This window comes from Otolemur garnettii, unplaced genomic scaffold (genome assembly GCF_000181295.1).
Source record: "Otolemur garnettii isolate 467f Iridium unplaced genomic scaffold, OtoGar3 scaffold00029, whole genome shotgun sequence".
NCBI classification, from domain to species: Eukaryota; Metazoa; Chordata; class Mammalia; order Primates; family Galagidae; genus Otolemur; species Otolemur garnettii.
The window spans coordinates 15,559,600-15,586,779 of NW_003852424.1; the positions used below are offsets into that span (position 1 = coordinate 15,559,600).

General features: G+C 49.1%; 1 protein-coding gene across 5 annotated transcripts; it reads right to left on the reverse strand.

Moving 5' to 3' along the window:
* Positions 1-25,441, reverse strand: SGTA (small glutamine rich tetratricopeptide repeat containing alpha). Of its 5 annotated transcripts, none has more exons than XM_023512656.1 (13): positions 25,354-25,441; positions 21,091-21,168; positions 12,454-12,579; positions 11,596-11,702; positions 11,197-11,281; positions 8,810-8,909; positions 7,683-7,787; positions 6,611-6,749; positions 5,473-5,535; positions 3,643-3,680; positions 2,540-2,629; positions 2,218-2,341; positions 1-1,132 (listed from the first exon to the last, which is right to left on the reverse strand). In XM_023512656.1, exons 3-12 carry the CDS (start codon positions 12,551-12,553, stop codon positions 2,227-2,229), a joined length of 942 nt encoding a protein of 313 aa, XP_023368424.1. In that variant the 5' UTR covers positions 12,554-12,579; positions 21,091-21,168; positions 25,354-25,441; the 3' UTR covers positions 1-1,132; positions 2,218-2,226. The 5 variants fall into 5 exon arrangements, with proteins under 5 accessions (XP_023368424.1, XP_023368422.1, XP_003788773.1 ...); XM_023512654.1 differs by having other exon boundaries at positions 12,454-12,600; XM_003788725.3 differs by lacking the exon at positions 21,091-21,168.
* Positions 25,442-27,180: the final 1,739 nt, after the last annotated feature.

The window sequence follows — 27,180 nt, forward strand, 5'->3', positions numbered from 1 at the left end:
CAGATCGCGACGTCTATTTATTCTCCACACGTCACGCTCTGCACCACGGTTAGCACAGGAGTCAGCATACATCTCACTGCCATGGCCGGTGGTGGCCCTTCTTCCTACTGCTTACCTACAACACAGTACTGCGTCTACCTCTCAGACGACCCAAGACTGCTGGGGAGCCTCACGTCACACAAACTGACACAACTAGCTACCCAGACAGCTCACCTCCCTCCCCTTGACCCTCAAGAGCAAAGGCCATACTTCTCAGCTCCGGTGGCTTTTGGGGCCATGAAGGACCCTGGGCCTGTTAAAATACCTGGCCAAGGAAAGCAGAACGGAACATTAAAAGTGGACCCCCGCTCAGGAACTAAAGCAGAGACCTGGCCAGGACAAAAGGCCATGATCACGCCACTGGCTGTCAGTCATGAGGACTAGAGAGGGTGGGAGGAAACGAAATTCATGTCTATCAACACTCTTAGCTGGAAGAGAAGTCACAGAAACTGGTCCTAGGTACCTAGGACAGCTTCCAGGTGGAGAGGTGCAGGTGACAGCAGTTGTCTCTCAGATGTCTGTGGCTAAAGAGTTCCTCATGCAAAGACGCAGCCCACAGGGCATGAGAGGACACTGGCACCCAGGCCGCACCTGACAGTGAGCTCTTCCGAGCAGGCAGGTGGCTAGTGTGGCTATTAAGCCAAGAGGTCGACTTAGAAGGTGGCTTCTCACAGGATGGGGAAAGTTCTTGAAGACAGACCAAAAGGATTGGGGACTAGGGGCTAAAAAAAGGCTCCGGGAGCCACAGGACTCTGCCACGTGGCTCAACACAAAACCTGTCACTTCATGAAAGGCAGCCCAAAAAGCACCCCCAGAGTTCTAGAAAATACTTTAGTGACTGGGCTTCCTGGGGGCAGAGCGGGGAGATGGTTGCTGGTCTGCATTCAGCTTGCTGGCTCTTGTTTTAAGAAGGGTCTGGGGGCTGCAAGGGAATACAAAAAAGGGGAGAGGGCAAAGGAAAAAAAGGGAGAAAAATCCATCTGAACATGCAGGTCCAATTTCTTCTTTTTCTCTCTTCGGCGGTCCAACAGGAGAAAATGTCAAAAAATGAGAAGGCTTCCAGTCGGCCGGGGAAGGACACAGTCAGGAACAGCTGGAAGAAGGTAGACATGTGGACGGTCAGGGCCCAGATGGGAGTCCAGGGCAGACAGGCTAATCACAGCGGTTGTGCCTCAGACACTTGGCGGCCACATGTGACCAGGGGCATTGTATCAGTGCAGGGAGAGAACATGGCTATTATCTAGAAAGTTCTATTAGTATACAGGTGAAGGGTTGGTAAAACTACTTTGGGTTTAAGGTTACAACAACATAAAACTGATCTCGATTATGTTTAAAACAAAAAGCAAAAAACAAGTAAAAGCTTATTAAAAAGGATAAGGATCAGCTGTAGTGGTTCACAGCTGTAATCCAGCACTCTTGGAGGCTGAGGCAAGAGGAATGCTTGGGTCCAGGTGTTTGAAACCAGCCTGAGCAACATAATGCCATCTCTTCTCAAAATAAATAAATAAATAAGTAGGAGAAGAAGAAATGGTCCTGGCTGCTGCTAAAGTTGTTCTTGATGTGTTTTATGTTTCCTCTTTTAAAACTTTCTATAGTAAGCATGGTTAAAAAATTTTAAAAAGTGTGGATATGTGAGGGGAGACAGTGGCAAAATAAAAACAGGTTCTATCACAGCAGAATAGAACACCTCTTGGAGAAGACTCAGGGCCACCTGTCACCCACTACAGGGAGTTAGCATTGATTGCAGATAAGACTGAGGTCAGGAGCCCCTGGAGACGGAGAACAGCAAAAGGGCCCTGGAATGCACCTGGGACATCTGGGTATGTTTTTAAGCAACTGTAAACATAACACCTGTTCACAATGAGAAAACAACAACAAAAGAGTTCTCACAAAAAGTAGGCAGACCACTTGGGCATGGATGCAAAGGCAGGTGCCCAGCAACTTCATTCTCATATCTGCCATGGTTATCCTGACATTCGCACAGAGGGGCCCCTAGTACTCTATTGGACACTGGCATCCAGGCAGCTGTGGGGCTTTAACCCTAGCCCAGGTGGGTGATGGGAGGGTCCTGAGACCTGAAACCCTCTGCCTGGCCTCAGTGACTCAGGGCAGACTCACTGCCTGGAGTCACCACAATAGGACTCCCATAACCCCTGCTGCCCCCTGGCGGGGACTCACATGGGCTGGTCATTCCTGCTGGTCGTCGTTGCTGGCACTGGGGGTCCGACTCCGCATCTGACTTCTGAGCTGTTCTATAAACTCGGGGTTCTGCTGCTGCATCTGCTGAGCAAACTGCTGGCCACTGAAGAGAGAGGTGCGAGAGGCTCAGCCAGGGCCCAGGAGAAGATCTGACTTCCTGCCTGCCCCCACCCAACCCCTCAGGACCACTGCCCCTAAAAGAATGCAGGGTCATTCAGTGTCCCCTCTTCCCTTTTGTCTGTGTGCTTGCCTCTGCCCACCCATCCACCCACCCACACTTCCTTAAAGGAGGTCCACTCACGCCTGGATGAGGCTGGCCAGGTCATTCTGTGAAGGGCTGGTGCCGGTAGTTCCCAAGGGGTTATGGCTGCCCGAAATCATCCCAGACATGCTGCCAAGAGAGTGCCATGACTCACAGATGGATGGCCAGCTGCCCACCCCCACCAAGGCCCCTCTTTCTTTCTCAATTCCTCCTCTTGTCAGATAGGAGAGATCCATCCTCAGCCTACCCTCCTTTATGTCCTATGAATTTTCATCAGCTTTCCTTTTTTGGCAAAGGTAGCAGTTCTCAGCCAGGGGATCCTGTCCCCAGTGGACATATGAGCAGGCATTTTTAACTGCCAGGATTGGGGGGGGGGTGCTCCTGGCAACTGGTGAGTGGGGGCCAGGATTGCTACTTAGTACTCTGTAGAGCCCAGGGGAGCCCCACCCCAGAGAATGATCTGGCCCTAGATACTGGTAGTGCTATGGCTGAGAAACTACGCTTTAAGATTTGACCATGAAAACAGGATGGCAGCTCCCCAAGAGGTTAAACAGTTACCATAGGAGCCACCAATGCCATTCCCAGGTACATAGCCAAGATACCTAAAAACAGGGACTCAAACAAAAACTTGTGCCCCAATATTCTCAGCAGCAATATTCACGAAAGGTGAAAACAGCACAAGTGACGGCTGACAGATTAGGATAAATACAAGGTGGTCCATCCACACATGGGAATATAACTCAGCCATGAAAAGGAACAAGGCTCTGACACAGGCTACAATGTGGATGGACCTTAAGGAAATCATGCTCAGAAAAAGACACAGAAGGACACATAGTGAGACTCCATTTACATGAAATGTCCGTAACAGGCAGATCCATAGAGACTGGAGGTAGATTCATGGATCTCAGGGGTTGGGAAGGGGTTGAGGAGTGACTGCTGATAAGGACAGGACTTCCTTTTGAAGTGATGAAAATATTTTGGTACTAAATACTGGTGATGGTTTCACATGGTGAAATACACCTAATGCACCATGGTTTACACTTTAAAATGATTAAAATGTTAAGTTTTATGTATGTGCATCTGAATATAATAAAAAGAAATTTAACCACAAGAGGATACAAAAAAGAATGGTTGCTACTTACAGCTGTTGAAGTTGGGGATTATTCATTAGGTTTGATGCCTAAAGAGAAGAATAGCTTTGTCAGAAAAAGCTTCCAAACATTATTTTCCTTAAAAAAATCTTTGTTTTAATCAACCTTGGTTCTATGACTTAGGCACATCAAATATCACCATGCTACGGGCCAGGGCTTCCCCTCGCCCTTTTCCTACAGTTTGATTTTCTTTATTTTTTTTTTTTTTTTTTTTGAGACAGAGCCTCAAGCTGTCCCCCTGGGCAGAGTGCCGTGGCATCACAGCTCACAGCAACCTCCAACTCCTGGGCTCAAGTGAGTCTGCTGCCTCAGCCTCCCAAGTAGCTGGGACCACAGGTGCCCGCCACAATACCTGGCTATTTTTTTGTTGCAGCTGTCATTGCTGTTTGGCAGGCCCAGGCTGGATTTGAACCTGCCTCCTTAGGAGTATGTGGCTGGTGCCTTAGCCACTTGAGCCACAAGGCACCAAGCCAGTTTGATTTTCTTTCCTCACAAGTTGTAACCCTCACAATTACTACTAACACCTGTTTTGGGCATTTGTTTTGAGAAGATCTAACAGTGCCACACCTCATTTTTGCTGGCTGCGTAGGTTTCACCGTGTGGATGTCTTCCAGTTATTTTTCCCAGTGTCTACTTTAGATTTGGTTGATTTCCAGTTTTGTTCTATCAATTAAGAACGTTGTACTGGGCATTTCCTTATAATAACTTCCCTTTTAGGATTATTCCTCAGGACCTATTTAAAGTAGATGAGTGGGAAACTTAGCGAGCATCTCCTAGATGCAGGGTCTCTGATCCCATGACTCACCTCTGCCACTGTATCTGTATTGTGGAAGCAACATACAAATGGGCATGGCTGTGTGCCAATAAAACTGTTAACAGAACCCTGCAATGGGCTGTAACCAGCCAACCCTGGATGTCTAATGTTAGGAGTCAGGCCCACATGCCATCTGAGGGGCCAGAGCCTGTTCATCTTCCTCCCATGATGAAGGAAGACCTCTAGGTGGTGCAAGGCTATCGTGCAAAGAGCAAATCACTGCTGATTCACTTGATTAATTCTCAGCAGCAATATTCACAAAAGGTGAAAACAGCACAACAGCTTCTTGCTCTGGTGAGGACATTTATTGCCTGCCAGTGGTAGTTTTTCTCTTCTAACAGTTTGAGGTAAATCACTGCACCCTGAGGCCACAGGAGGCAGCAGAGTGGGGCCTAAGGGTGGAAGAGACCACCCAGGAAATAAACATATGGGTATGGAGACTGCCCTCCAAGAGTCCCAGCCAAGAAGCCTGCTGCCAAACAAAGTCTCTTTTGTAGCATAAGCACCATGACATCAAGAGGTGGCACCTGTGGCCTGGGTACCCAGTGCTGAGTTATTGCATCTGAACCTCAAGAAACGGATGTGGCTATATTCTTATCACCTTCTCCACACTGAGAGGAAGAAATCCAAGCCACTTTGGGGGTTGGGGGTGTAATTTTTCATTTTCCTGGAGTATTCAGCCAAGAGAGGCAAGATGTAGTTTGTCTGCTGTGTTCAGTACTGGTGGGTCTTGCTTGGGGTAGCCCTGGGAACACATGAAATATTTGGGAAATTTCTGATCATCACAACTGAGGCAGAGAAAGAGTGCTGCAGTGGCATGGAATGAACAGAGCTGCTCAGCACCTTACAGTGCCCAGGACAGACCCATCAAGCAGGACTCCTCTGTACCAAAGGCCAGCAACGCCAATGCTAGGAAGCCCTGGCCCATAGCAAAGCTTCGACATGGCAGAGGAAGGCCTGAGTCACAGAGGGACACCAAGGGGTGGGGAAGGGGCAGGGGCCATTACCATGCTCATGAAGCTCGGGTTGTTCAACAGGCCAGCGATATCGATGCTGCCAACACCTCCCGTCTAGAAAGAGAACAGTACTTGTTAGTGACAACTGAACACAGGACCATGATGGGCAGGCCCTCAGGGACTGAGAGACAATGTCACACACAGGGCCTGATATTCCTTCCACCGGAGCCAGTCCCTGTCACAAGAGGGGGCCCTGAACTACAAAGCATGAACCATAGGGCCAACTGCTTTGGGAAAAGCACAGCATATTATCCATGTCTTTTCTTTTCTTTTTTTTTGAGACAGAGTCTCACTCCCTTGCCCTAGGTAAAGTGTCATGGTGTGACAACTCACAGTAACCTCACACTCTTGGGCTCAAGTGATCCTCCTGCCCCAGCCACCTGAGTAGATGGGACTACAGGTGCCTGCCACAACACCCAGCTAATTTCTCTATTTTTAGTAGAGATGGGGTCTTGCTCTTGCTCAGGTTGGTCTTAAATTCCTGAGCTCAAGTGATCCACCTGACTCACCAGAGTGTTAAGATTGTATGTGTGAGCCACCAAGCCTGGCTTTATCTGTATCTTTTATCTTCTGTACTCTGACACTTCGACATTTTGGGGCTTTTGCAGAGCTGGCACAGCTGGGCCCTCCCAGGGGCAGCCAATTCCTAGATAGCAAAGGGCAGGCCCAGAAGTACACCTATCAAATGTGAACCAACTGACCCAGAGCCCACACTACGAACCTCTCCCTTACTTAGGACCGAGATCTGTCTGTATCCAGCACCCTCCACCCAGGGGTGGCCCCTATGCCCAGGGTCCACTGACATGATTTAAATTAGCCAACCTGAAACCTACTCATGCTGCCTCACCTGCAAAAGCCACGGTGAAGACTCCTACCACACATGCCCCCTAAACCTGACCTTCCTGGGTGGCCCTGCTTGCCCCTGCTTCTAGGGGCTCTGTGGGAATGGGCTTCTTCCCTGCAGCAGTCACTCCCTGCATCTCACTGTACCAGACTGAAATGGACCTGGGGGACCCTCACAACAAAAACACAGCCCAAGCCTCTAGCTGGTGAGACACCCTCAGGCCTGCCCCACCTCCCCACCACATCACACCCAGAGTTCTGCACAGTACTGTCCCACTGGACTCACAGGACTTGGGACCTCTCTCTGCTTTAGCTCTGCAATCTTGAGATTCGACTTGTATGTCTCGTTGTCGGGGTCCAGCTCCAAGGCCTTCTTGTAATAGGCCACAGCCTCTGCATGCTTGTTCAGACTAGCGAGCGCGAGGCTGCAGGAGAGAGACAGCTCCAGGAGGCAGTCTGTCCCTGTCTGCCTCAACTCTGCCTGGTCCTTCTCTAAGTCCTGGTCCCTATGGGTCCTGGCAACCCCCAAGCTGCCTGGGATATCATTACCTCCTGCCTGCTAATAGTGCCAAGCAGAAGAATACTTCCCAAATCTAAAGGAGGGGGCTGAGGAAGCAGGGAAGGGTACATGGGGCAATGATAAATGGACATTTGGTGTTCACTCTGGTTCCCCTATTAGAACCCTTATAATTTCCCGAATGGTAAGAGTATCTGTTGTCTTGTACAAGCAGCTCAGGAACCGTCTGCCTAAGTCTGTACAAATGAGATGACTCAGATGGGGTCCCTGGAGAGCCCATGAGGGAGGACAGAATGCAACTCCCAGCCCCACTGCTCCCCAACCTTCAGGGAGTTTGGTCATAAAATCCCTCGAATTATGCCATTCAGAGAAATCCCTGAATAGACTCCACTGCTGGAGATTGGCACAACCCACTCAAGGGGAACAGAGGCCCCTGTGCTGAAGATCCCCCCAACCTCACTGTACCCTGGACCTCTTAATCCCCACATATGTGTCCTTCAGGATAAACTAATAAACACAAGGGTTTCCCTGAGTCCATGAACCTTTCCAGCAAATGAACCCAGATTTACAGCCTGGCGGTCAGAAGTTCAGTAGCCCCTGGGATTTGTGTCTCGCACCTGATGGGGGTAGGCCTGTGGACAGAGCATAGGAACTACAGGGGCCATGCTAACTCTGCAGTTAGCATCCGGACTAGACTGCAGTTGGACAATTGTTTTTGAGTATGGAAAGAACCGCATGACAGGCAAGGACTGTGTGGGAAGGGATTGGGTATAGAGAGAGAAGACTGGAAAGATGCAGGATCTTTCCAGATCCCACCTGACAGCTGCCTGGCAGCACTCACCCCATCCTGCCATAGGCCTTGCTGTAGGCCGGGTCTATGCAGATGGCCCGCTCACAGTCCCGCACTGCTCCCGTGTAGTTCCCGAGTTTGCTGTAGGCTGCAGCTCTGGGGAAACAAGGGCAGGGGGGATCCTCACCAGCAGCTCTGCAGCATGCAGATGGTAGAAGGAAAGTCAGCCAGGTTCCTTGGCCACTGAGGCACATTATCTAGGCATGTGCCTCATTTTCCCCATCTGGGAAATGGGGCTGCTGAGAGGTGATGCTGCCAGAGAAGAACACAGGCTCAAAACCTAGAACGCCATTTGGAACTATGACTACGTTTTATCTTGTGAAAATGTTTGGGTTTATTATCAGATAAAAGCAGCAAGCAGAAGGAACTTATGCCTAGTTCAATGCTGCCAAATATCTAAACATTAAAAAATAATCCAGACCCATCAAGGGGCCAACAGCAAAGCTCTCAGCTTACAGTGTATAAGAATTTCCCTGCTGTTTTGTTTTAGTATCTCACATTTCTTCTTGTTTCCCAAGCACAGAGAGGCACTAAGAAGACACTCCACAACAAGCAGCCACACCAACAGAAGTGCAGATGGGAACTCTGCTCTCTCCACAACTTTTCCCTAAGCTCAGAGTAGATCCCAAACCACAAGTTATGAGAAAGAAAACAAAGGTGGCTGTACCCTAAGCAGGGTGGGTCACAGTCAGAGTGCTGCCTGTGCAGTCTAGGCAGACGCTTCTGGATCTGTTTCCCATCCCTCCCCCTGTGCACTGCAAGCCCATGAGAACAGCACTCCACATCATCTGATGGTTTACTCAGCCTTTCCAAGCAAGGCCAGATGGGGCTTTTTGCTATTATTAGTGACACCACTGTGAACAGATGCAAAAAATTTTCTCGAATTTTGGATTATTTTCTTGGTTCAACATCCTGTGTGGAACGTTGCACTACAGGATTTTAAAGTCAATCTTGACTCTCCTGAAGCCTTGCTGGCTGCCTGGCACTTGCTTTGAAACTGCCGCTAAACAATCCCTAATTGTCAGAGGCCTTCCCTGCCTCAGGTCCTTGCTGAGCCTCTTGGAGGATGTGCCACCACCTAGCCACCCCTTGGCCCTGGGTAGGCTCCAAGCTGGTACCTATTGCAGAAATAGACAGCGTTGGCTGGGTTGAGCTCGATGGCTTTTCCATACAAGTGCACGGCAGCTTCAAAATTTTCTACTTTCATCTGTTCATTTCCTAAAGAGAAAGAGAAAACAACACCTATGTTGTTCACAAGTGACTTAAGGGGTCTAGATGACATTCCTCTTGGCTCTTCCGGGCTTGTCCTTAAGGAAGGCAGTTCAATTCTCAGTTATAGGCTCAGGAAGCACATGGACCTGGTGGGGTTCTCTGTACCTGCTACAGGAGTGGGCTGTGGACCATAAGGCCCAGCCTGTGCAAGCAATGGCAGCTGTTGCTGTTTGGGTGGCGATCCTTGGGAAAAGAAGCCTCAACATACTAATCAGCCCAGGGATCAATTTTTCTTTTCCTTTAGAGACAGCCAAGCCTCTGCCCATATGTTAGAACCCTCATACAATGTGGTTTTTCTCTAAGCTGGTGGGGGTGGAGGATAGAAGCCACCTCAGATCCAGCTATAAAGACAGAAGGCTGAGCTTGCCACTCTCACCCCAGGATACCAATTCATGGTGGGGGTGGGGGAGATGGGCATCTGCCTGTGTTTTATAAAACAGCTTCTGCTGGGTGGGGTGGGTCACTTCTGTAATCCTAGCACTCCGGAAGGCCAAGGCAGGTGGACTGCTTGAGCTCAGGAGTTTGAGACCAGTCTGAGCAAGACTGAGACCCCATCTTCACAAATAGAAAAACTAGCTGGGGAGCAGCACCTGTGGCTCAGTGAGTAGGGCACCAGCCCCATATACTGAGAGTGGCAGGTTCAAACCCGGCACCACCAAATTGCAACAAAAAATAGCCAGGTGTTGTGGCAGGTCCCTGTAGTCCCAGCTACTTGGGAGGCTGAGGCAAGAGAATCGCCTAAGCCCAGGAATTGGAGGTTGCTGTGAGCTGTGACACCATGGCACTCTACCAAGGGCGATAAAGTGAGACTCTCTCTAAAATAAATAAATAAATAAACTAGCTGGGCACTGTGGTAGGCGCCTGTAGTCCCAGCTACTCAGGAGACTGAGGCAGGAGGATCACTTAAGCCCAGGAGTTTGAGGTTGCTGTGAGCTATAAACACCACAGCATTCAACCCCAAAGTGACTGAGACTTGAACTCCAAAAAACAGTTTTTTAAATAAAAATTAAAAAGTATAAAACAGCTTTACTGATAGAATTTCCATACCATAAAGCTCACCCTTTAAAAGTACAATTTAGGCAGGAGTAGTGACTCACGCCTGTAATCCTAGCACTCTGAGAGCCCTAGGCAGGTGGATTACTTGAACTCAGGAGTTTGAGATAGGCCTGAGCAAGAGCAAGACCATGTCTCTACTAAAACAGAAAAATTAGCAGGGCATTATGGCAGACACCTGTAGTCCAGCTACTCAGGAAGCGGACAAGAAGATGATTTGAGCCTAAGAGTTTGAGGTTGCTATGAGCTATGACACCACCGCACTCCAGCCAGGGCAATTGAGTGAGATTCTCTCTCTCAAAAAAAAAAAAAAAAAAAATACCCTCTCCAGGCAACCACGAATCTATTTCTGCCTGCCTCTGGATCTGCCTATTCCAGACATTTCATATAAATAGAGTCTCAAACTGTGTGTCCTTCTGTGTCTGCTTTTCTCATTGAACATGATGTCCTTAGGGTCCATCTTGTTGGAGCCTGTGTCAGATTATCTTTCCTTTTCCTGGCTGAGTGATATTCCATCGTACATATGTATGGACTACGCTGAGCCTGTCCATTCACCAGCGCAATGGACATAAATATTGTTTTCATTTTTTTGACTCTTGTGCATAATGCTATGAACATTTGTGGCTTTCTTTCTTTCTTTTTTTTTTTTTGAGACATAGTCTCACTTGGTCACCCTTGGTAGAGTGCCGTGGCATCTTAGCTCACTGCAACCTCAAACTCTTGGGTTCAAGTGATCCTTTTGCCTCAGCCTCCCAAGTAGCTGGGACTACAGGCACCCGCCACAACACCTGGCTATATTTTAGAGACAGGGTCTCACTCTGGCTCAGGCTGGCCTTGAACCTGTGAACTCAGGCAATCCACCTGCCTCAGCCTTCCAAGTGCTGGGATTACAGGCTTGAGCCACTGCGCCCAGCAAACATTTGTGGGTTTCTGTGGGAACACATTTCCAATTCTCTTGGGCAATAATTGCTGCACCATATGGAAACAGAATCACCAGCTGTGAGGGTGTAATTTCTCCACATCTGTGTGCCTATGTCATTACAAGGTGCCTGTAGTCCCAAGGCCAGCTTGCTGCCCCTAACAGCACGTCTCAGGTGCTCTAGACCAGATGGCCTACACCCTCCCCCCGTCCCGCATCCAGGTAGTTACTCCTATAGGCATGGGGAAGCCTCTCCCTTACCTTCGGTTTTGAGGCGCTCTGCCTCTGCTGAGTCCTCCTCAGAAGGTGGAGTTCGCTCAGGGCTCCTCAGGTCCTGTGGCATCTCCTGGCCCCAGAGGCAAAGACGACCTCTGTCCTTGCTTCCTAGCCCAACACCCATTGACTTCAGGGAATAACACAGAGGGTGGCTAGGCCCCAAGGGAGCCAGAGGCTCTGCAGGGCACTCCTGACCCCAAGTGAGTGACCAAGTGCCCTGTGTCTCAGGCTCCACCTCTAGGATAATGATGGCCAAATGCTCCTTGTGGCTCATTATTTTCAGCCCCCAAGATGATGTAGATAGAGGACCTAGGCTCTGTAGATGCCACCCACTGTTGCTGCTCTTATTTGGGGGGCACTGCTGGGGAAAGCCTGGAGGCTCACCTTGCCCACAATGGCTGCTTCAAATATTTCTGGCAGAGTCTGAGGGAGTGCAAGGTCACTGTCTTCCACTGTCACCCCAAAAGCAGTCTCCAGGCACTGGATTGCAACTGGAAGAAGCAAAAAGTCACCCCAAGTTATCAAATGCAACCCCAAGCTTATATTCTGAAAGTCTAGGGGGAGGCTCATGTTTATTCTTCACCAGTTGTGCTTGTTTTCAAAGACCCCAGAACACATCTGGCACTATTTGTGCCATCAGAGCTCCTGCTCTGGATTCTCCTCATTCCCATCAACTTTGAGCCTTGGAAACTCAAGGACGGATACATCCTTTGAGAGTAGGGCAAGCTAGCTGCAGGCAGAGCTGGACCCAAAGCAGTAACCTTGTACCTCTGTGGGATCATAATGCGGGGGCTGCCTGGCTAAGGGGTGGTGGGATATAAGGTCCCTAGGGATGCTGTCAGATCTCCAAGGGAACCTGGCTAGAGTCAGCCCTAAGGCAAGTCCTGAATGACTAGGTTTGTCACAGGGGCCAGACCATCGGGCACAGGACAACAAACACTGAGAATCCCTCTGCCCACCTAGCATACAGTGAAGTCTCCACCTCCATGAGTGGAACCAGGGTTCTGACCTGAATTGGAAGCAGGGCTTGGCCACCTCCTGCCCAGTGCTGTCCACACCATGGCTCCTCCCCAACCCTGGGCACATCCCACGGTATTGATCCTAAGCCCCCACCAATTTTCTGTGCTATGGAGGGCTGGCAGGGCCTGGATGGGAACCCAGTGGCCTCTCCAGGGCACCCCTAGAGCCTCTTCTCCCTGATACCTGGGGAGGGAGGTAGAGATGGCAGCAGTGCCCACCTACCCTCCAAGCTCTCCTGGGCATCAGATGAGAGCCCCCCGTGCCGGAGTTGGTCATGCAGGAACTGGATGATGGCGTAGGCCAGGCGCTTCTTGTTGTCCATCTTGAGTCAGGAGGTTGTCTCAGGATCTGTGGGTCCAAGTTGGAAGCCTGAGTGTTGGGGAAAGCAGGCAGATCCCTCACTTCACTGCGCCTCTTCACGTGGTACTATAGATGCCCCAGGCCTATCACTTGCGTGAGTCACTCTACTTTCGCTGGCTCATCTCTGCCTCACCTTGATATAGGTCAAAATGCCTAACTGTGCCATTTCATAGATGAGGGCCCTGAGGCTCAGCAATCCACTGATCTGCCAGGGTACACAGCAAGAAAGAATCTTGGTCAACAGGCTAGCAAGGCTGCCCAGCCCTGGAGTGCCACTCTTCTCCCAGTTTCTCCTGTCTCACTGGGGGGTCCCCTCTGCCTATGTTCCTGGCACAGAGAAAGGAGGGGCCAGGAATGCTGCTCAGCACCCTGGGGCACCCAGGACAGCTTCACTCTAAAGAAGTGATCTGGCCCTAAAATCCAAGTGCTAAGTGAGGAGACCATGTTAATTATGTGGGAAAAAACTCATGTCTGCTCTCTGCTCATACTAGACAGCAGAATAAATTCCCAATGGGGTAGATGGTACAGACCAGATGATCCCAACCCCTATGACTCCCCTCTTCTCGCCCTCCCTGCTCAGTGTGTGGATTTAAATGTGTGCAGCCTTCTAAGATCTCAGCAAGGCAGGTTATCGAGGGATGCAGAGTCTCTTTGGAGTTCATAGAATCCTCCAATGGAAAGGGTCTGCCCCAAGGTACACTGGGCAATGCCTGGGAACATCTGGTTTGTCATGGAGTGGGTGGAGGCAGGGACTCTGCTTAGCACCTTGTACCACCATCCAGCACAATGTCCACTAGGGTAGGGGGGGCATGAGGCTGCTGCCTCCAGTCCTCTTTCCTTGGTGGCCTGTTCTGTGGCATGTCAGCAAGCATTTATTAAGCACCTAAGGGGCCAGGTGTGCTTCCCAAGTGTCACCGTTCCATGGGACTCCTCTCCTAGAGGTAACTGTTTCTCAATTTACCCCCTTTTCAGACCTTGACAGGTGCTCTAGCTTGCATGCATGTGTATCTCCTACAGCTCTTAAGGGCACCAGGTGTGGACACCAGGAGAGATTGTTCTGGAATCTAGAGCTGCAGTCTATGGACAGACCTCTCTTTGGCACAGACCTATGCAGGATCCCGGGTGCCTAGGCCAATGTGACGAATTTTGGCTACAGCAAACTTCCTGGTGTCAGGTGGGAGGCAGGGTGTGATGCCACCTTGGACAGCTCTTCCTGAGACTCTATCTCCCCCTGGAGGCTGGCCAGGATAACACTAACATTTTGATGTAACAAATGACAATGAGGAAAAGCAGCCACCAAGATCCAGGACAATGTTTTCCTGGGCCAGGTGGTGTTCCCCAAAGTCATATCTACTTGGGATATCAGAATGGGGACTTTACTTAGAAATCGGGTCTTTGTAGATATAAGTCAAAGCCCCAGTGCTGGTGCCCTTCTAAGAAGAGGAAAAGAAGCTGGGTGTGGTGCGGCACACCTTGTAGACCCAGCTACCAGGAGGCCAAGGTGGGAGGATCACTTGAGCCCAGCAGTTTCAGGCTGCCATGAGCTGTGATCACACCACTGTGCTCCAGCCTGTGGGACAGAGTAAGACCCTATCTCTAAAAAAAAAAAAAAAAGGAAAACAGGAACGTTGACACAGACATGTGTAGAGACAGCCTGGTGAAGACAGAGGCAGAGTCTGGAGTAATAAGGCCAAAAACAGGCTGAGTGATGCCAGCAGCACCAGAAATCCTCAGTGGGAGCCCAGACCCATGACGCCTTCACTTCAGATCTCTGGCCTCCAGAGCCAGGAGAAAACAAATCTCTTGTTTTAAGCCACCCAGATCATGGTCATTTGATAGCAGCCCCAGACCTAGCAAAGGGGCATACCTCTTGGATGTGAAGGAGAGAGGCTAGGGAGGTTTCACGTTGTGGATCATAGAAGTGTTATAAGTAAAGCCCAGGGCCAAGGAACTGGGTGACCTAGCTGGCCTATGAGCTCCCAGGAGTCTTGGGCAGGTAACTCAGCCTGTTTGAGCCTCAGTTTCCACATCAGTAAAATGGGAAACCACCATTATGACCACTGTCAGGACTATGGGGGAAAAAACTGAGAGGCTCTTTGACCAGTGCCCTGCAGTGTCTGTTATTAACATCATGATTCCTCAAGATTAAGTCACACAGCAAAGACTTGGGTTGCCCGTTTTGGCTGTGGGATCTCAGAGAAGTAACTCTGAGCTTCGGTTTCCGCTTCTGTCACCCAGGAAGGTGACAGCAGATCCCCAATGGGGCAGTGTGAGGAGGTAGAGAGGGTGTGCATGCTGGGTGTATAGCCCCATATCAGCAGGCACTCTGTGCTTGTAGGATCGGGCAGAGGTTCTTCTTGAATATGCACTAGAAGTGCTTGAATCAATTCTCACCGTGGCTATCCTAGAAATACTTCTGGACTGAGCAGTTTGTTGGAAGCAGGTGGAAGGCAGATGGAAGGTGTTCTCCTGGAATGGAGGCAGCAGTAGAGAGGGGTTGTGCTAAAATCTAGACATAGTGGGGGTGGCGTGCCTGGGGAGGCCCTGGTGCTGGGATTAAGCCCTATACCCTCTGCAGCATACCATGGTTCCCCTGGCTGGGACTCCCTCCCAGCTGTGCCCTCAAAGCTGGGCTGGCCACCTTCCCTGTAGGCCCTCCCTGCCCAGGGCCTCTCCCTAAGAGGGACTGCTGCTTTCTGCTGCTGGACCTACACAGGGAGACACAGGTTGTGTGCCTTAGGCTTTCCTCTTGGGGCTGACTGCCTCAGGCCATCTTTTTTTGCTATGGCCTGTGCCCTGAGCAACTGGATGGATAAGGCAAGGGAGAGGTAGCTTCAGGTCCTGGGAGTAGGGCACCTGCTGGGATTAGATATAGGGGCTGGGCTCACCCCTCTGGAGAATTTTTTTTTTTTCTTTTTAGACTGAGTCTCACTTTGTCACCCTCAGGAGAGTGCCCTGGCGTCATAGCTCATAGCAACCTTAGACTCTTGGGCTCTAGCGATTCTCTTGCCTCAGCCTCCCGAGTAGCTGAGACTATAGGTGCCCACCAACAAGAGCCGGCTATTTTTAGAGATGGGATCTTGCTCTTGATCAGGCTGGTCTTGAACTCATAAGCTGAGGCAATCTACCTGCCTCCGCCTCCCAGAGTGCTAGGATTACAGGCATAACCCACTGTGCCTGGCTCTCGGCTCTCTCTGGAGGGGTTTTGAGGGGAGATCCTGAAACAAAGGCTAGGTCAGAGAGGGCCCAGCCAAGGGACTGTCAGCCTCAGGCTAAATGAGGAAAAATGTTGGGCTAGAATGAATTTCACAACTGCTTGTGACAGCTGCTTCTTAATAACGTGTTACTCTTCTATCCTTTATGCCCAGATCCAATTTCCAAAAAGTGACTAAAATAATGTAAATACCTAGACCAGAAACTCTGTCCTAGCACCCAGGCGGGCTAATGTTCTTTCTTTTGAGCTAATGCAGCACAAAAACAGAACACCACAGGGTCTTGTCTGTCATATTCAACTCTAAGCTGTTCACCAATGACTGACCCTTTGTGTACACACAAGTCACAAAGACAGGAGGTTCCATTCCTTGAAGGTGTTATGGGCTGAATTATGTCCCTCCAAAATCCAGATGCTGAATTCTTTTTTTTTTTTTTTTGAGACAGAGCCTCAAGCTGTCCCCCTGGGTAGAGTGCTATGGCTTCACTGCTCACAGCAACCTCCAACTCCTGGGCTCAAGCGAGTCTCCTGCCTCCGCCTCCCAAGTAGCTGGGACCACAGGCGCCCGTCACAACGCCCGGATATTTTTTGGTTGCAGCCGTCATTGTTGTTTGGCGGGTCCGGGCTGGGGATTCGAACCCACCACCTTAGGTGTACATGGCTGGCGCCTTAGCTGGTTGAGCTATAGGCGCCGAGCCAGATGCTGAATTCTTAACAGCTGGGACCTCAGTGTGTGACCTTATTTAGAAAATAGGATCTTTGTAGATATAATTAGTTAAGATGATGTCATGCTGCAGTAGGGCAGGCCCCTTATAAAAATGGGAAGTGTGCCAGGTGCAGTGGCTCACAGCTATAATCCCAGCACTTTGAGAGGCTGAGGCAAGAGGATTGCTTGAGGCCAGGAGTTCAAAGCCAGCCTGGCAACATAGCAAGACTCTACTTTTGCATGCATCCATAAGCCAAGAAACACCACTGTAAGTGGGAAAGCCCTGGGAGGAACCAGCCCTGCTGACACCTTGATCTTGAACTTCCAGTCTTCAGAACTGTGAGTCTACAAATTTCTTCTGTTAAAGGCACTGGTCCATGGTACCTTGTTTCAGTAGCTCCAGCTAGCAGAAACGTGTACCCTGCGAGACAGGCCTCATAGTAAAAAACCACCTCTACCCTTACAACAACTCCAGCTAACAGGCTGGTTCTATTTTTAGATGTGCCTATGAGCCGACACAGGCAGACAGGCTTGGTAATTTGCCCAGGGTTGAGTGGTTATAAGGACAAACAGGACAACACAGAAGAAAGCAACTGCTGTGTCCACCCAAAAGGGATGGTGGCTGAAGGAAAGAGGACTGCATACTATGTGAGGACCAGGAGCCAGAGAGGCGGCTCTGTCTTCCACAAGAAAAGGAAGCTCTGTATCTTTTCTACACAAATGTCCATTTTAATTTTAAGTGCTCAGATGTATAACGGCCCAAGACACATAAGTTAACACACGTGTACACACACAAGGCCTTTTGGACACAACCACCCTATGTACAGGACCCATGTAGGTGGACTCAGAAGCAGAGAATTAGAAGTATTAACACAAGCACCAGCTGTCTGAGCAGTTCCTCTGCTCCCAGCAGATCTAGGAAATCAACTTGGTGAAATACTGGCATAGCTATGTTGGCAAAATAGGGGTGCTCTACAGAATTCTTAACAGATAAACTCATCTCCTTTAACACAGCCTTCATGCTCTATGAGGCACATTCCAGAGAAGCCCTGTGGATGCAACTTACCCAAGGCCTTCTCTTTCTAGTTTCTTTCCTATAATGTTAGTGCTCAATGGGTATGATTCTGCCCCCAAGGGATACCTGGTGGTGTCCAGAGACATACTCCTGGCATGGAATAGGTGGGGGGCCAGGTACGCCATTTAGCACCCTGCAAAGCCCAGGCCTGTATCCTCCACCAGAGATGAGCCAGCCCTAATGTCTACAGTGTGGAGTGGGGAGACTCTGGACTAGAATAACAGGATGCATTGGGCACTTTACACAACACTGTCTGGTTCTCTCTGCATGAGGATCTACAGAATAGGTATCATGACCCTTTTAGAAAGGATGAAGGGTGAAGGCCACTGGGGCAGTGACTGGGGCCCTAACCCAGTTGAGCCACCTGCCCTCACATCTCACAAAGAGATCAGAGCTGTTCAGTGTTGGGCTCCTATGGTGCCTCAGAGCGGGTGAGGAGACTGTGCCCTCTAGAAAATGAGGAGTAAGCTGCCTGACCACATCACTGTTACTCACCAGAAATAAGCGAGTCAGTGACGCCCCAAGCTTTAAATGCTGGCTGGCATATGAATCAGATTAGGAGGCAACACAGTGCCTAGAAGCACAGGAGTGGTCATGCTGGGTATGCCTGAAGTTGTTTCCATTTCTGGGAAAACATTCATCATTAATTGTGTGGGTTTTTTTGTTTTTTTGAGACAGTGTCTCACTCTGTCACCCTGGGTAGAGTGTCATGGTGTCATAGCTCACAGCAACCTTAAACTCCTGGGCTTAAGAGCTCCTCCTGCCTCAGCCTCCCAAGTCAGTGAGACTATAGGCACACCGCCACAACATCCAGCTCATTTTTCTATTTTTAGTAGAAACAGGGTCTTGCTCTTGCTCAGATTGGACTCGAACTTCTGAGCTCAAGTGAGCCTCCTGCCTTAGCCTCCCTTACAGGCATGAGCCACCATGTCTAGCCCTGTTGATAACTGTTAAAAAAAGGGAGGGGGGGAGGAATTAAAGAAGCCAGACACAGACGGACACATAGTATGAGACTCCATTTATATGAAATGTCCAGAACAGGCACATCCAGAGATGGGAAGTGGATTCCTGGTTGCCAGAGCCTGAGGAAGGGATGCAAAGTGACAGTTGGTAGGGACCAGGCTTTATGCAGTGATGGAATATTCTGGAATAGGACAGTGGTGATAGTTGCACAACTCCACAAATGTACTAAGAGTCACTGAATTTTATAGTATGTGAATTATATCTCAATTTTTTAAGAGCAAAAAATCTAAAAGAACTGTGTTTCATATGGCTAGACGGGAAATTAAGTCTTCCTGAAAGCTCCTTGAGGAAGATAATGAGTTTTCTGCCCCCATCTCTACATAGTGGAGAACCCAGACCTGTAAGTTCTGACATCAGGCCAGGCCTGAACCTAGCAGACTAACAGCTAGTCTGAGAATCCAAGGGTTTCATGTTTGACAAAGCAGGCCCCCCACCACAGGAAAGCGAAGCCACAAATGGTAAAGTCATCTGCCCTGGCACAGAGCAAACCTATCAGATCCCTGACCCTGATACCCAAAGAAAACAGACACACATGCCACCCCAAAATAATTTTGATTTAGTTTTTTTTTTTTTTTTTTTGGAGACAGAGTCTCATTATGTCACCTTTGGTAGAGTGCCATGGCATCACAGCTCACAGCAACCTCAAACTCTTGGGCTTAAGCAATTCTGTTGCCTCAGCCTCCCAAGGAGCAGGGCCTATAGGTGCCCGCCACAATGCCCAGCTATTTTTTTGTTGTAGTTGTCATTGTTGTTTAGCAGGCCTGGGCCAGGTTTGAACCTGCCAGCCCCATTGTACGTGGCTGGCACCCTAACCACTGGGCTAGGGGCGCTGAGCCTAGAATGTTTTTTTTTTTAACAGATATTTGTTTTGACAGATAGCAACACTATTCACAATAGCCAAAGGTGAAACACCCCACGCGTCCACAACACAAATGAATGGAGAAGCACAACATGGCTCATACACACAGTGGATCACTCAGCCATGAGGAGACTCTGACATAGGCTACAGCATGGATGGACCTTGAGGACGGTGTGTTCAGTAAGAGAAGCAGACACAGAAGCACACACAGTGTGAGATTCCATTCACAGGAGGTCCCTAAGTCATATTCACAGAGAAAGAAAGTGGAAAGATGGGTCCCAGGGGCTGGAGAGTTAAGTGTTTCATGGGGACAGAGTTTCAGTTTGGAAGGATGAGAAAGTTCCACTGATGGAGGGGTGGTGATGGTTGCACAGCTGTGTGAGTGTGCCTAACCCTGTTGAACTGCACACGGAGAAATGGTTAGTTAGCATGGTAAATTTCACCACAATTAGAAAATCTTCCTGGACAGGAAGTTCTGCGACCTCTATAGCTTGATTATTTTGCATACTGTGTTTTAAATCAGGCTTGATGATCACACCCCACCAGGTGTCTGTTTAGTGCAGAAAAGTCTCTGCATTTTAAGTGTTTATACAACAGGCTGAATCAGGTAGGGCTCCCCACAAGGCCATACCTGACTTACCTACTTTAGGTCTGGAACAAAGCAATAGTAGGCAACAGGAACCGGTCTTGGCTAAGTCCTTCCAGGTTTATGGGGGCCATGGCCCCATCTTATGGGGCGGGGCAGGTCCAGATGGGAGGCATGTGCAAGATTACACCAGTGAACAGCTGGGACTAGAGCTCCATGTCCCAGGCACCACTTCTGAGGACTGCTGAGGACCATTCCTCTGCTGAACACCTGGGGTCCAGTCAGACCCACACTGGGCTGTGTATCTACATTTCGTTCTTAGGAACTAACACAGAAATAAAGAAATCTGTGAGAACTGGAAAAGGCAGCTACTGACCTCTTGGGGGAGGAGGGTCACTGAGGAAACAAAAAACGGAAAGATATAAGATGCATTTCTGGTGCTCTCCATTCTTCCACTCTCTGCCCCCACCTCAGGCCTTTGCACATGCTATGCTCCCTCTGCTGGAACAACCCCTCCCCAATGAACTTCTCAGCCCCAGTACAGTGGACTGGAGGTTTCTGCCTTTGTCCCCTCTTCTGCTCTGTCCCTGGGGCAGGGACAAACTACTACCAGTTAACTGTTTTTGTAAATAAAGTCTTACTGGCCCATAGCCATGCCCATTCTTTGAGGCTTTCATGCATCCAGCAGAGTTGAACATGAGAACAGGAATAGAGGCTACTGGCTGCTAAGACCCTCTAGTCCCATGACCATGGATCCCACAGAGATTCTAGGAGGCTGCACACATTGAAATCCACAAACTAGGCAGGATCCCTTCAGACCAGGTGTTCAAGGCTGACCTGGGCAACATTGTGAAACCCTGACTCTAATAAAGTAAAATAAATCTACACACTCAGTGGGGAGAGAGAGAGGAGCAGAGTCTCAGGAGCTGAGGTCACCCTGCTTTATACCATCTGCCCTATCAAGAGTTTATTCTAGTGTCCAATGTGAGCAGGGAGGAGGCTTAATTTTTTCCCCCAAATTAATGCAGGGTCTCCCTACCTTGGCACTGTTGACATCTTGGGGGTATAATCCTCTATCCTAGGCATGCAGGGTGCTGAGCAGTGTCCTGGTCTCCACCTAGTCCATGAAAGGAGTACCCTTAGTCACAACAACCACAAGTGTCTCCAGACATTCGCAACTACCCCAGCTGAAAATCACTAGCAGTCACTAAGTGAAAAAGGGAAAGGTTCAAGTCAGTACAAGTCAGATCCTCTGGCCAAATCACTTTGCCGTGAACATTTGAGAATCTACAGAGTATTTTGGGTTTCAGAGCCATAGAAAAGGGCCAGCAGATCTGCAGCTGAGGACCACATACCTAAAGTAAAGGGACCCCCCTGGTAAGTGATGTGGATATGTGGTTCTACAACTTGCTACTTCTCTCCCTTTACCAGGCCGGGGTGGGGGGAGGAAGAGAAGCCTCTAGACAGTTCTCAAATCTTTCTTCAATGCCTAAATTTTCCCATGTAAAGTTTTCTGCTCCTTAGAGTTGGGTCCAGCAAACACTAGGATGGCAGGTTCTTCATACTGCTACTAGGCACACCCAGTATCTTCTGAACAATCACAACATTCCCAGAGAAGGCCCACTCCTTCTCTGAACAGTGAGGGCTTTGTGAGTGCTCAGAAACTGTGGTCCAGCCTGGTATAAAAGGCAAAGGATGCAGCAGTGAGAATGAAAGAACGCTCGGTGGTGGGGTGATCCTAGTGTCAGCTCCTCTTCAGAGGGCTTCAGGATCCCTTTCAGCTCTCTAAGTCTATGAGTACACATCACCTTTTCATTTTATCATTAAAATGAAAACAATAGCCTCTATTCCTGTCTCATTTCCCTATACGGAATGGATCATTCAAAGGAAAAAATGGCGCACCCTATTAAAATGAGGTCATTTTGCCTCCCTACTCCCTGGGAAGGAGAAGGACCCAAACCTACCCACCCCCATCCTTCCACAGCAAGGGCAGGAAAGCTGGCCCCATCCGTAGACGCAGGAGTTCTACTTCAGTCTCTATCTGTTCCTAATATTAAAGACTTGTTTTCTTCTAAAATGCCACCAAGTTTGGGGCCAGCCTGAGCAAGAGGGAGACCCATCTTCTACTAAAAATAGTAGCCACATGTTTGTTGTAGACACCAGTAGTCCCAGCTACATGGGAGGCTGAGGCAAGAGCATTGCTTGAGCACAGGAATTAGAGAGGTCACTGTGAGCTAAGATAATGCCACAACAGTCTACCTCAGGCAACAGAGTGAGAGTCTGCATCTTGAAAAACAAAAAATTATAAAATAAAATGCCACCAGGATGTCAGCACGCACATAAAAATCTTCCACTCCACTCGGAACCTCATAAATGTGCAAAGAGGGCCTACTCCAAAAACTGTACACACCATTCAAAACTCAAGTGCTCACCTTTCCTCCAGGTCTCCTGAAAAAGACAGTCATTACTGCAAATCTCGAGTACCAGCCCTACTTCTGGTCAGCATGTCTTACCAGGTTCTATACCCCTTTACAGGTCCTGCCTTCCCTTGAACCCCTGCACCTGGCAATGTCTAAACCCCACAGACTCAGGGAAACATTAGATCACTGGCATATTCAGAGCCACATGATCAAGTTCTGTGGGGATTTCACTTCTCTCTGCATCTTGTTTTCTTCCTCAGTAATAAACAAACCCTGTCTTTCTCACCTAACAAAAATTCCTTTAGCCTTTTACTGAGCATTTCCCACCAGGGCCAGTGTTGGGTTCTGGCCAAAAAGGAGAAATGAATAAGACTACAGCTCTCAAGGATCCTCCAATCTAGGGCAGAGCTTAAGTCTGTCTGGAGTCATTCATGCTTCTAGGAAGATTTAATTATAAAATCTCTGCTCAAATCCTTGGCATGCTCAGGACTTTCCAGGCATCTAAGTGCTGTACACACAGTGGCTTATTTCAGGGGCCAGTAAAGGTTTTCTAAAAAGGGCAAAAGCATCATGTCTACCTTTGCAGGCCATTAAGTATTTATTTTGTGGCAACTCAGTTCTGCCCCGTAGCTTAACATCAGCCATAGACAATGAATGAGTAAGTGAAGGAACGTGGCTGTCCTCTCATAAGACTTTATTCATCAGACAGGCTAAAGCTGGATTTGGCCCTCTGGTCACATTTTTTGGGTCCTGACCCCCTCCCTTGCTCTGTGGCCCAAGTTGGAGTGCAGTGGCACAATCATAGCTCATTACAGCTTGGAACTCCTGTGCTCAAGTGATCCACTTGCCTCAGGCTCCCAAGTAGCTGGAACTAGAGACATGAGCCATCACACCTGGCCTGAATGGTCAGTTTGCTGAGACCTTGTGTAGTTTAGTCCTCACACACCTGGGGTGGTTACTATTATAATTCTCACTCTATAAAAGAAAAAAAAAGAAAGCTTAGAAAGATAGGGGCTAAGATCTCCCAGATATGACAATGCACATCAGGAATTCTGAACCCAGGCAGTCTGACTCTAGAGACTAAAATCCTAAGGGTCCTTTCCTCTCCCCACAGAATTGGGCACACACATAAAACTCTGCACATGATTTCATGGGCTCACACACCCCCCTGCTGCCCACATTGGGAAGAATCACTGGTCTAGGGTAGGGTTTTTAAACAGCAACATTATCTACATTTGAGGCTGGATTATTCTGCGGTGGGGGCCATCCTGGGCACTACGGGGTGCTGAGCAGCATCCTTGGCCTCCACCCACCCCATGCCAGGAGCTTTCCCCAACCCAGTCATGACAACCACAAGAGTTTCAAGATATCACCAAGTGTCCCTGGGAGAGACAGTTGATCTGGTTGAGAACCACTGCCCCAGAGAGAAGACAAAAACAAAACTAATTATCAGGCTCAGCACCCACAGCACAGTGGTTATGGCACCAGCCACATACACTTAAGTTGGTGGGTTCGAACATGGCCCAGGCCTGCTAAACAAACAATGACAACTGCAACAAAAAAATAGCCGGGTGTTGTGGCGGGCACCTGCAGTCCCACCTACTTGGGAGGCTGAGGCAAGAGAATCACTTAAGCCAAAGACTTTGAGGTTGCTGTGAGCTATGACACCACAGCACTCTACGGAGAGCAACATAGTGAGACTCTGTCTCAAAAAAACTCCAAGAAACAAAAACTAAATATCAATCAAAACCAAAGTAAAATAGGAAAAGCAGCCTAGGTGTGCACACTACACATGTATTTTCTTTTCTTTCTTTTTTTCTTTTTGAGACAGAGTCTCAACTCAGTTGCCCAAGGGTTGAGTACCGTGACATCATAGCTCACAGCAACCTCAAACTCTTGGGCTTAAGCAATTCTCTTGCCTCAGCCTCTCAAGTAGCTAGGACTACAGATGCCTGCTACAATGCCTGGCTATTTATTTTAGAGACAGGGTCTCGCTCTTGCTCAGGCTGGTCTCAAACTTCTGAGTTCAAGCAATCCACCCGCCTTGGCCTTCCAGAGTGCTAGGATTACAGGCGTGAGCCACCGCACATTTTCCAAAACCTAATAACAAAAACAGCCATTCTCAAGCAAGCTCTTACCAAGTTCCGGGAGCCTACTTAAAGAATTTTTATGGAAACTGAGCCTCATAGGACCCTCTGAGGCATATATTTTTACAACTCCAGAGAAAAGGAATGGGCTGCTCAGAAGGGGAAAGCGACTTGTCAAGTTTACACATCAGATGCGAGGTGGTAGGCTGGTCCGGGCTGGTCCTCAAACCCTTATTTCCCCTCCAACTCTGCACTATATGCCAAAGACCCTAAATGCCAAATACGACAAACGACTGCAACCCTTTGTAGTCCTAACTTTGCACAGACCCTGCAGCTGTCATCTGCCCAGGCAGAGGCTTTGACAATGCCCGTTTTACCGCGGAGGAAACAGAGATTCTAAAAGGCTGGTTACGGTCACCCAGGTAGTGACTGGCGGTGCTGGAACTACAGCCCCGACTAGAGTGTCCAAATCCGGGGAGTGCCCGAGTCAAAGAACCGTATTTTTAGGCAGTTAATATGAAAGAGGGCAACAGCGAACATTAAGCCAGCGCTCACTACATGTGGGGCGCTTTCACTTTCCACTGTCCTCACCGCCGGTCTGTGGACCAGCAATTCCTGGGGCCTGTCCGACGTCTCCCAGCCTCAGTTTCCCCTCCCTGCTGCCTACTACAGGACCAGATGGGTTGTGGAGATTCAGGACTCAGACTGACCTTCTCTTACGAGCTCCAGAGCCCGCTGAGCCCCGATCCACAGACCCCAGGACCACTCGGCTCAGCGCCGAGACCCCCCACTCACCTCTCGGGCGACTGAGCCCCGACCCACCGACGGCTGCGCCTGCGCACCACGGCACCGCCCGGTCCCGCCCCCTGGGTGCGACGCCTGCGCAGAAAGGGGTCGCTGATGTTTGCTTCTATTCTGCGCAGGCGCATCAATGACAGAAGCGGGCATGTAGGGAAATGACGCACTGTAGAGGTGGGAACATGCTGGTCGTTAAGGTAACTGACCTCTGTGACCCAACGGAGGCCGGAAGTTAAGCTGGCTTGCCCTTTGGAGCGGTGCACTATGGGACAGTGGCGGACTGTAGCGAGCCGGCTGAGCCGACCACGTGGTTTGGAGCAGGCCAAGCGGTGCTTCTGCGTTTGGACACTTAGCTTCCTGAGCGTCACAGGCTCGCAAAGAATGTGAGTCTGTGTTATTTGCTCACTATCTTTGTTTATTTATTCACCCACCCACTCGCCCACAAATGTGATGAATGTGTTTCATTCAATCTGTGAGACGTGAAGGAAAAGAGTTAGTTATTTGTAGATAGCAGATGCCTAATATTCATCCAACAAGTATTGTATGTATTGCAAACCAACCGTAAAGACCAGCGAAGTGTCTGCTCTCATTACCTTGTTTTGGGGTAAACGGACCGTAAACTAGTATCTAAGTAGAAAAATTAGAAATGTCAGGTAATGGCAAGCACTGTGAAGAAACACTGAGATGAGGTAGTTGTGACCAGAGCTGAAGTTGCACGGCCTGGTTGATTGGTTAGGGAAGGCCACTCCTCTAGATGTGGATTTGAAGGATGGAGAAATCCAAAGGGAAAGCAACTCAGGCCCAGGGACCAGTGAAAATGAAGACTGATGTAATATTAAGCCTGATGTGCTCAAGAGATAGACATAGAGATCAAGTGATGTGAAATTGTCTAGGACGACAGATAACTGAGCACCTTGAAAGTTAAAGTTGCCAGATGTTTTCCCAATTGATTTTCATTCTATTTAAAGTATATGCCCTGGATTATTTTGATTATTATTATTATTTTTTTTTGCAGTTTTTGGCCAGGGCTGGGTTTGAACCCACCACCGCCCGCATATGGGGCCGGCGCCCTGCTCCTTTGAGCCACAGGCGCCGCCCTGATTTTTTTTTTTTCTTTTTTTACAGAAATAAAGGATGTGGGTTGTGGGTTTGGGGGGGCGGGGATAAGTTAGTTAATTTAATCCTATTAATTTTTTTTTTCTGAGCACCTTAGGCGGTTCAAGATGTTTGCCTGAATGTAGGTCAGGCTGCTGCATTATTCCAAAACACCTGTTATTTGAAGTCATGGGTCTGTTTATCGAAGTTTTGTTGATTGCACCTGCTTGCTTACGTTTCTTGTTTTATTTATTGAAAAGCTGCGGTTAATTTAATTGATTTAACGATTCAGCTCACACATGTGGAGAACCTACTCTGTTCTTCAGATGCTGGAAGATGGGCAGGATACTAGGAAGGAAATAACCCACAAAAAGCGCCTTAGATATGAAAGAGAAAACTTGTAGAACTCATTACAGAATTATAAGGAGTCAAGTACACGCCCAGGCTGAGAAATCCTGACAGAAAGAGCCGCAAATACAGAAACTCAGAGGCGTCAGCGGCGTGCGGTTACCATGGAAATGATGCTTCCCGCCCTCAGACGGCAGCTCCTGAGGGATGGAGCCCAGGGCCTTGCCCATCCTCATCTGAGAACTAAAGATAGGCCGGAGAGTTACATCGCATGTGCAGTGGGTGTCAGCGTCGGGGGTAGGGGGGGTGGGGATAGGGTCCGGTTTTTCCAGGTGTGGGCGGAGCTCGGGTGGGCGTGCGCTCCGCCTTCCCGGCTTACGC